The 9,774-nt window shown below is 37.6% G+C and overlaps 2 protein-coding genes across 2 annotated transcripts; both read right to left on the minus strand.

Annotated features, from left to right (window-relative positions):
* Positions 1-6,021: 6,021 nt before the first annotated feature.
* On the minus strand, positions 6,022-7,767 carry LOC134268614 (uncharacterized). The gene has a single exon (XM_062750875.1). It carries the CDS (start codon positions 7,765-7,767, stop codon positions 6,022-6,024), a length of 1,746 nt encoding a protein of 581 aa, XP_062606859.1.
* A 186-nt stretch (positions 7,768-7,953) lies between these two features.
* On the minus strand, positions 7,954-9,264 carry LOC134268615 (uncharacterized). The gene is made up of 2 exons (XM_062750876.1): positions 8,520-9,264; positions 7,954-8,465 (listed from the first exon to the last, which is right to left on the minus strand). The coding sequence occupies exons 1-2, from the start codon at positions 9,262-9,264 to the stop codon at positions 7,954-7,956; spliced, it is 1,257 nt and encodes a 418-aa protein (XP_062606860.1).
* Between the last annotated feature and the right edge of the window lie 510 nt (positions 9,265-9,774).

Consider the following 9,774-nt stretch of genomic DNA (forward strand, 5'->3'; position numbering starts at 1 on the left):
CATCTGTCACAGAGCCTTATCCCCAGAGATGTAACGCACAAATATGATAAATAAATGTGCACATTATATAGATAACTTTTGGATCAATACATAACATTTGCTAATATTTCTATAACCTTCAGCATTCGTTTTAACAGTTTTCTATGCAAGCCTTTACAAATAACAAAATTCTGTCCACATACTTTTTGTATGAGGAGGACTACCATATTTTTATTATTAGATGGTACATCAATATTATATCAGAGAAAAAAAAGTAATCAATCATTTTAAAACTAAATAATGTATCTAGGTCTAACATTTTACACCTTAATCAATTTGGCTGTTTAATCCCATATTGATTTATAAGGAGAACAGATCCATCAGATGGGCTGTGGTAGTGAGGATGCTGACACTTGTTGTGATAAATGGGCTTCAACCCTAGAAAGTTATTGACAAGTTCTATGTGTTTTTCGTTAGTCCTGATGAGGTGCCTTAATCCTTTAACATTCAGCATCTTGTCTCTGCACAATAAGCTATTGACGCTGTCTTTGATGTGTAGTGGAATACATCTAAAATCTTGTTAAAAAATCTTTGATATTCCATTAAGAAATTCTTTTTATTTATTCAAATATTTTTTTATGATGTAATGGATTATTGAAACAAAAATGTCATATAATATCAAAGACAAATACTCTACAGAAGCAAAGAAGTTGGTCCCATGGCTAGAAATTTACGGTATAATTCCTATTAACCGTCCCTGCCTCTATAAGTGCCCCCTTAGGTCTTTGTCAATTGTCAGGAAATAAGGGCCCCCTGTACAGTGATTAAAATCATCTAGAATTGTATTCATAAGTCTGCCAAAATTTGAAGAATTATTTCAAAGTGAAAATGAAACCTGTCTATAATCCAATTTCTTGTTGGAAAATGAATCATTTAGCTTAATTTGGGTGAATTATCTTCACTTAAAGTAACGTTAAACATTATTTTAATGGTTCTTTGAATTTATTGCTTTTTTCAAGGATTTTTTGAAGTTAAAATATGATATTAAATATTATAAAGAGAATACTAAAATAACCGCCCCCTTTTGCAATTTTCTAAGCGCACGAGGCAGTTAATAGGGATTATTCGGTATTGACTTTTCTAATCAATGTTTTAATTACTGTAGATCACTTAATTTTCGCGAAACGCTATTTTCGCGAGATAGTCATTGACTCTTTATTAGCGAGACAAAGTTTTCACGAATTGTGGTCATTGCTGTATATAATCTTAAGGAATTCTATTTAATCCGCGAGAATGAAATTTTCGCGAACATACCGTCTCGCGTAATTACGCGAAAATAAAGTTATCGCGAATAAAAAGTGATTTACAGTAATCTCCTTCATGGAAAAAAACAGTGGGCTTAACTGATGGATTGAATGTAGATTAATGTCACAGACATTCTGTTGAGCATGTAGGATCTGGACTCAATCTACACAATAAGTATTTGAAAATAATCACGTCTTTTCAAATGTGCAAATTAAACTTCAATCTGATGCTTATTAAACAAGTGGCCAAAAGGCCACAAAGCTTATCTGTCAGTCACTTTGGTCTAGCAGATTTTTTTTATAATATTTTCCTCCTTGAAGACCTACAGGTGTTTTATTCAAAGTTAAATCAATGATCATCAGGACCCAGCTGTTATAATACAAGATATTTTTTCCCTTAAATGCAACAGATAAAATTTGGATTTCTGATTTTGGCTTAGCTGCAGAACTGTAGTGTTATGGTTTTAGTCTTTGACCATAATGCTACAGATCCCGTAATTAAAAAAATGTGCAATTTACAGCGCAAGATTTTTTGCGCACTGTTTGGGAGAATTTCTCCACTTTCCAACTTTGGTAAATCATCTACCTTTCACCCCCTAATTCCAGACACATTCTTAAACCAATTTGTATATTTTATTCTCCTCTGGCTCAGGTGAGCTAAAAAGTGAAACCCATATTAAATACATTAGGGAAAAAAAGTTAAATAAAATGTACAAGTGTTTAGCTTAATTGTATCTTTTCACACAATTTTTTTACCTCCAAACAGATGCAACAAATTCTGCTACATGTATAAGATGCTTACTCTAAATCACAGCTGAATTTTTGGTTGAATCAAATCAAATATCATTAAATCAGTGTTGAGCATTCTTATATCTAACCTAATCAATAACAAACACAAATGCCAATTGATTGTTAAGACTCTTGAGGCTTTCCACAGTAAAACATGCCGAATGTTTACTATAGAGTTGTCAGAAGGGCAAGAGAGGTCACAGGCAAGATACTTAAGAAAAGAAATATCTCATCTCATTTGTATGAAAATGATACATGGACCCCAAAATTATTCTCATCAGGAAGCTGCATGTCTTCTTAATTTGAAAGACATTATCTCATTTCATAAGTTAAGTTAGAATTAAAAATTAGAAACCCATGGGTAACATTGCTCACCTGAACACTGATTAAGAAAAATCAGAAATCAGTTCAGTATTGAAAAGCTCACATGCACGATGTCCAGGCTACCCTAAAAGGGGGTGGTGATGGGGGTTTGATTTAAACAAAATTGCATCTACTCTACCCTAAAAGGGGATGGGGATGTGAATTGAACAAAATTGCATCTACACTAACTAACAATGCTTACTGTACATATTTCTTTGACAGTGGCATTTTTCCTAAAAGATTGAACTTTCATTGTGGTCCCATCCTACCCCCAAAGGGTCATGATTTGAATAAATTTAAATCTTCACTACCTGATGATGCTCCCATATAAATATGACCATGCAATCATGGCTTTGCTGTTCTTGAGAAGAGGGTTTTTAAAGTATTTTTTCCTCTATACTTTTATCATCCATTGTGGCCACACCCTACCCAAATGGTCATGATTTGAACAGACTTGAATCTACGTAGCTTGAGAATGTGACCAATCTTGGCTTTGCTGTTCTTGAGAAGAAAATTTTAACAGATTTTCCTATATATTCCTACTATGTAAAACTTTGTTCATTGTTGCTCCTCCCTATCCCTGGAGGTCATGATGTGAACAAATTTTTCACTAATTTGTAATTACCCCAGTACCTCTCCTTGGAAGAGAGCGTGGCCCTTCATTTGAACAAACTTGAATCATCTTCACCCAAGGATACTCTGTGCAAAATTTGGTTGATATTGGCCCAGAAGATGAAATTATGCAAATTTATTAATGACAATGACATTGACAAAAACGACAGACAATACTGTAAATGTATTATATTAAGCGTGTACAATATTTGGCGGAAATTGGTTTTTGAACAAGTTAGCGTAGATTTGATTTAGCACATTTCTTTAAGACATTTAGCGTTGTACTTGAATTAGCAAAAGTTTCCTTCCACCAAAAATGCTAAAAAGAATACACCACCAAATGTAATACGTTTACAGGGGTATGTCTTTTAACCACAATGAACCACAAGGAACCACAATGAAACCACAATGAACCACAATGAAACCACAAGGACATCTTGATTTAATTTTAATGAATCTATATATGGTTTATATGCATTTTTAGTCATCTGAGTCACACAGGTGACCTATTTCTATCTGTTATTGTCCGACTTTGTGCTTCCTGTCCGTCTGTTTCCTAATCAGCTCCTTTTCTTGAACAGCTTATCCAATTTCAACCAATTTTGGCAGGGTACAAAGCATCTATAGGTAAAGGGGAGCAAAACTTTTGGATTTCAAAATCTCTTACCCACAGGGCCTGAGGTGTGGGACTAAAACCATCAAAATTAATGCAATATTAAAAATCATTTTCCTTACTCCTGGGCATCAAGCTGTCAAAATTTTGGTATGCTTATAAAATGCTTTAAGTCTGCTAAAAAATATGTAAAATTTAAGTTAAAAGGATAAAGGACTCTGGAAATGAGATATTAGATGGGTCGTATTAGATTATTAACTTTTTAAAAACTGTAACAGTAGTTGCACTAAATAAAGGAAATAATCTCGATCTTTTGTCATTCAGAGTATTGAGGGCTTACTTACATGGACAAGGAATGCTGTGCATTCTATTTTTTTTTATTACTAAATAAAACATGTTCAAATCAACTTTATGATGATTAATAAATGAGCATATATGATAAAATGAAATAATTTTATGGAGTGGTTACAGATTATAGCCATGCAGACTAACTATTAGTTAATCAATACTTGTATGTCTATATATATCATACCATTGTTGCAGGAGAAGATGAATGCATAACTTATCAATTAAATGCATGCACATATATGATTAATTTATTGCATAAATTTGAATATATACCTGCAAGAAAATAATGATTCTATATATATGTTGGAAATTACAAACAAGCTATGTATTATACATTATACTGATTGGCATTGGGGAATATGTGATGGGCAGCTAATTATAAGGTTATTTGAAAATTAATGCAGAGTTGCTGGACATTTTTACAGTGGCATATTAATATTTTTTGTACACACATTTTTTATGTGCCCGGATTGATAGATTAGGGCGCATATTGTTTTTGTCCAATCTGCTTGTAAACTTTAAACTTTGCCATATGTGATAACTTTTGAACCAATGAGATATAGAGACTTCATATTTGGTATGCATACTCCACTTATTAAGTCCTTTCAAATTACACCAAGGTCAATGACCTGGTGACCTTAACTGTGACCTATATGGTAAAAATAGTTTTTATTGAATATTTGCCATAAATTAAGAACCAGGAGAAATAGAGACTATATCCTTAGTATATGCATACTCAACTAATTTGGGTCTTTAAAATGACACCAAGGTCTTTGACCTTGTAACCTTTGCTGTGAGCCATATACTTAAAATAGATTTTTAGCTCACCTCAACGAAGTTGGGGGAGCTTATGTAATACCCTCGGCGTCGGCGTCGGCGTCCCGGGTTAAGGTTAAGTTTTTTGGAGCAGTTTTCTTTTTAAGTACTTCTATGTCTTATATTGATTAGACATGCATGGAAGATGGTTCTAGTGTGATTCATCGTACCAGTCAAAGTTTCAGATGCTGCAATTTCAGCAAAGGAATGACCAGGTTAATGTTTTTGGAGCAGGTTAACATTTTTGGTGCAGTTTTTGGTGTATTTTCATTTCCAAGTAACTATAAGCCCTATGTTGACCAAACTTGCATGGATGATACATCTAAGGATGCATACTACTAGGCTTGCTTCGGATGCTGAATCTGACCTTACATTTTACGGTTGAGTGAACAGGTTAAAGTTTTTGGTGCAGGTTTCATTTCCAAGTAACTATAAGCCCTATGTTGACCAAACTTGCATGGATGATACATCTACGGATGCATACTACCGGGCTTGCTTCGGATGCTGAATCTGACCTACATTTTCCAGTTGAGTGAACAGGTTAAAGTATTTGGTGCAGGTTTCATTTCCAAGTAACTATAAGCCCTGTGTTGACAAAACTTGCATGGATGGTACATCTAAGGATGCACACTACAGGGCTTGCTTCGGATGCTGAATCTGACCTACATTCTCTGGTTGAGTGAACAGGGTAAAGTTTTTGGTGCAGGTTTCATTTCCAAGTAACTATAAGCCCTATGTTGACCAAACTTGCATGGATTATACATATAAGGATGTATACTACCAGGCTTGCTTCGGATGCTGTATCTGACCTACATTTTCCAGTTGAGTGAATAGGTTAAAGTTTTTGGTGCATGATTCATTTCCAAGTAACTATGAGCCCTATAATGAACAAACTTGCATGGATGATACATCTTAGGATGCACACTAATGGACTTGCTTCAGATGCTGAATTCGACATACATTTTTAGATTACTTGTATACATCTTGATGGAAAGATGCGTGGTTCCATCCTCAGGTGGATCCTCCTTCATCAGCTGTTTCGGCGCTGTCCACTACAGCCTCCAGACGTGCGCCGACTGGGGTGATCAAGTCCCAGCCTGGAACCACTTGGCTCTACATCACTGCTGTACTAATTCAGTGTCTGTCTTACTGTTGTTTATTCACATCACTGCTGTTCTACCTTTGCTGTCTATCTCACTAATGTTTATTGTCTTTCCACTTATCTGCTCTTCTTCTCCACAACCACATGGACGCTGATTCCGTCTCCCTGCACAGATTCCCTATCAGCCTCCTTCTCTCTGCTCCCGTTATGCCAATGCCTCTCAGTGCTCTCCACATAGACTGTCCCACGAATCCTCTACAACCCACTTCCACTGCAAAAAACCAGACCTTCCATCCGTTCTGCTGACAATCTTTCAGTAGGTCTTGGTACTTAAGATTTTTCCTTTCATATGCATCCTCCATCCTTTCTTCCCATGGCACTGTTAACTCCAAAATAATTGTCTGTCTTGTAGCCATTGACCAAAGGACTACATCCGGCCTCTTGTTTGTGGCTATTATTTCCGGTGGAAATACTAATCTTTCCTTAAGGTCTACCCGCATCTGCCAATCTGTTGCTGTCCCCAAGAGACCACTTCCTTCAACTCTAACTTTATGTCCCTTTTCACCTTCTTTCACAAAGTTGACGAATCTCAGGCTCTCTGCGTTCTTCTTTGGCCTTTTAATACCTTTCTCCAAGGTGTCGGCTATACTGGCTAGGACTCTATCATGTCTCCAAGTGTATCTCCCATCTTTCAAAGCCTCTGAGCATGCTGATAATATGTGCTCCAAGTTTGCTGGTCTACCACAGAGGACACACTTTGGATCTTCTGTCATTCCCCATGTTACCAGATTAGTTGGGCTGGGAAGAACATCATAAACTGATTTCAGCTTAAACTGAAGTCTGAATGGTTCCATCTTCCAAATATCATTCCAACCCAACTTCATTTGACGTGCATTCTCCCAGTTCACCCAGCTACCTTGTTTCTTCATTCCAACTGCTTTGACCATTCTCGAATCTTCCTCCATTGCACGCACCTCCCTCTGCACCAAACTACGCTTCTCTTCTACCGAAGCTGTACCCCATCTTGCTGTTGGTGTGACACCAAGTCCCTGCCTTCCTATTGCCAGTCTTCCCACAATGTCACTGTGTCTCAAGCGGGATTCTGCTTCTTGTACAGTTTCTTTTACTGACCATTTTCTCCCCGTCCTGATATCTACTTTTGCTGTCCGAACCTTCTCGTCTTTGCTATTCTGTAACATTAAGTGCTGACGCACCTTTGTCACCTTGAATTCCTCAGTAATTGACTTTAGAGGTAACTGTAGCTTAGTCCCAGAGCTGTATAATCCAATGCTGCTGAAACTTCTTGGTACCCCCAGCCATCTCCTCAGGTATCTGCTCGCTGTTGTTTCCATCCCTTCTACTGTGCTCATTGGTACCTCATACACCAATAGCGGCCACAGCAAGCGAGGTAGTATCCCATGTTGGTATATCCAGGCTTTATATTTACCGGGTAGTCCACTTTTATCCACAGTTTTCATCCATTCATCCAGCTGTCTGCATGTTTCTTTCACATTTTGTCTGTCTGTTAATGTGTCATTAAAGAATTTCCCTAAACACTTTACTGGCTTCTCTGAGACTGTTGGTATTGCCTCTCCTTCAATCATGAATCTAACTTCTTTTACTTTTCCATTCTTTATCACTAAGCTACGGGACTTGCTTGGTTTTACTTTCATTCTTGCCCAAGTGATAGCTTGTTCTAGTTCATGTATTGTCCACTTGGCTTCAATAACTGTTTTGGTTGTTATTGTCATATCATCCATGAATGCTCTCCCAGGTGGTTGGCGTACTCCTGACTTCATCCATGGCCCTCTGCTCTTCTTCTCCACTGACTTGACTATCATGTTCATTGCTGCTGAAAATAGGATTACGGATATGGTGCATCCTGTGACTATTCCAACTTCTAAGCGTTGCCATGCTGTTGTGTAATCCTGTACTGTGAATCTTAGTTGAAGATGGTCAAAATAGTCTTTTAAAACTACCCTCGTCTTCTCTGGTACATGGTATCTTTCAAGTGTCAGCTCGACTAGTTAATGGGGAACTGTCCCATATGCATTGGCTAGATCTAGCCAGATGACTGCCAACTCCCCTTTTGACGCCTTTGTTTCCCGGATAATCTGTGTCAGTACACTTGTATGCTCAATACATCCTGATACTCCGGGTACTCCTCCCTTCTGCACAGCGATATCAATATACTGATTCTCAAGCATGTACCTAGACATTCTCCTTGCTAAAATTGTGAGGTATATCTTCCCTTCTACGTTCAGGAGCGATATAGTCCTAAATTGTTTCAATGCCTCTGATTTCTCTTCTTTGGGAATAAAACAGCCTTCTGCTCTGTACCAGCTATCTGCCAATCTGCCCCTCCTCCAAATCACTCTTATCAGTTTCCAGAGGCGCTTTGTCAACCGTTGACAATTCTTATAAACTTTATAAGGAACACCATTTGGTCCTGGTGCTGATGCTGCTCTAGCTTTCTTGATAACATCTGCTACTTCTTTTAGTTTTGGTGGTGATTCATCAAAGGGTTGATTTGGTTCTTCTGGATGTATCAACTACTCCCACTCCCCTAACTCTTCCTCCCTATGTGGATCACTGTGCATCTCCCTCAAATACTTCTCAACATCTTCCTTCGAAGATTTCAATGATCCGGACCCTTTATTTCCTAGTAATCTTGATGTAAACTGAAATGGGTCTGCTGTGAATCTTGCTCTTGCTCTGTCTCGCTGTTTCCTTCTACGCCTACTTCTCTCTGCTCTTCTTGCTATCTTGAGATGTTCCCTGATGTTATTTCGTAACTGTGATAGGGCCGGTTTCTCCTCATCGGTAGCCTTCCTATACTGCTTACGAAGCTGCCGCAAGTCTTTCCTCATCTTTGCTATTTCCCTCTCTCTCCTGTTCTTCCTTCCTTCTTTTTGTGACTTTTTCCTTTGTTCTGCACCAAACCTGTCTAGACCTACGCTGTATATAATTGATGTCATAGCTTCTATTTTCCTGTCAATACTGCCTGCAAGGGTTGTGTTCAGAATTGCATCCACATCTTTGTCAAACTGTTCCCAGTTGCTTTTGTTGTTACTGTTGGGCCATTTTACTTTCTTCTTTCTTATATTACTGTCAGCACCCCTGTTGTCTCCCATCTCTTCTTGCTGTTGATTGATGCTCTGTGATTGGTTATTGACCTCGCTGTCCTGACTTTCACTGTATGAATCCTCGTAATTTCCTAACACATGGAGGCTGCGGTCACTGTGGTTTTCGTCCTGAACCACTTCCTCCTCCATCTCACCAGGTTGTCCTGTGCGTTGTGTTAGCTGCTGATCTGGCTTACATCCCATCCTCCCCATGTGGATTTTCAGCCCCTTTTCATTCTTGCATACTTTCCCACAGCTGCATACATTTAATAGACCAGGTAAAAGTTATGGGTGCAGGTCTATTACCAATAAACTATAAGGCTTATATAACATTGTATAAACCAAACTTGCACAAATGTTGCATCAAGAGATGAAAACTCTCAAATTTGCTTCAGATGCTGGATTTTAATTACATTTTCATGAAGAAGAACTAGTTTATATTTTTTATGTAGGTCTATTTCAAAATCAGATTAAAATTGCTTAAATATTTTCATTTTTGGAATGTACACTTCTTGTTGGTTAATTGTGTGACTTTGCCTTACTCAAAGACAACATTCGTTGAGGTGAGCTCTGTAATCTCTGATTACCTATGTTTTGAACCTTTGACATAACTTTTGAACCATGAAAGATGGCAGCCTCATATTTAATATCCATTCTCCACTATTTATGCTCTTTCAAATGACACCAAGGTCAATGACCTTGTGACCTTTTTTGTGATCTATA

The sequence above is a fragment of the Saccostrea cucullata genome, unplaced genomic scaffold (assembly GCF_032062105.1).
Source record: "Saccostrea cucullata isolate Sc308-1 unplaced genomic scaffold, CSIRO_AGI_Scuc_v1 ctg8764, whole genome shotgun sequence".
Classification (NCBI taxonomy): domain Eukaryota; kingdom Metazoa; phylum Mollusca; class Bivalvia; order Ostreida; family Ostreidae; genus Saccostrea; species Saccostrea cuccullata.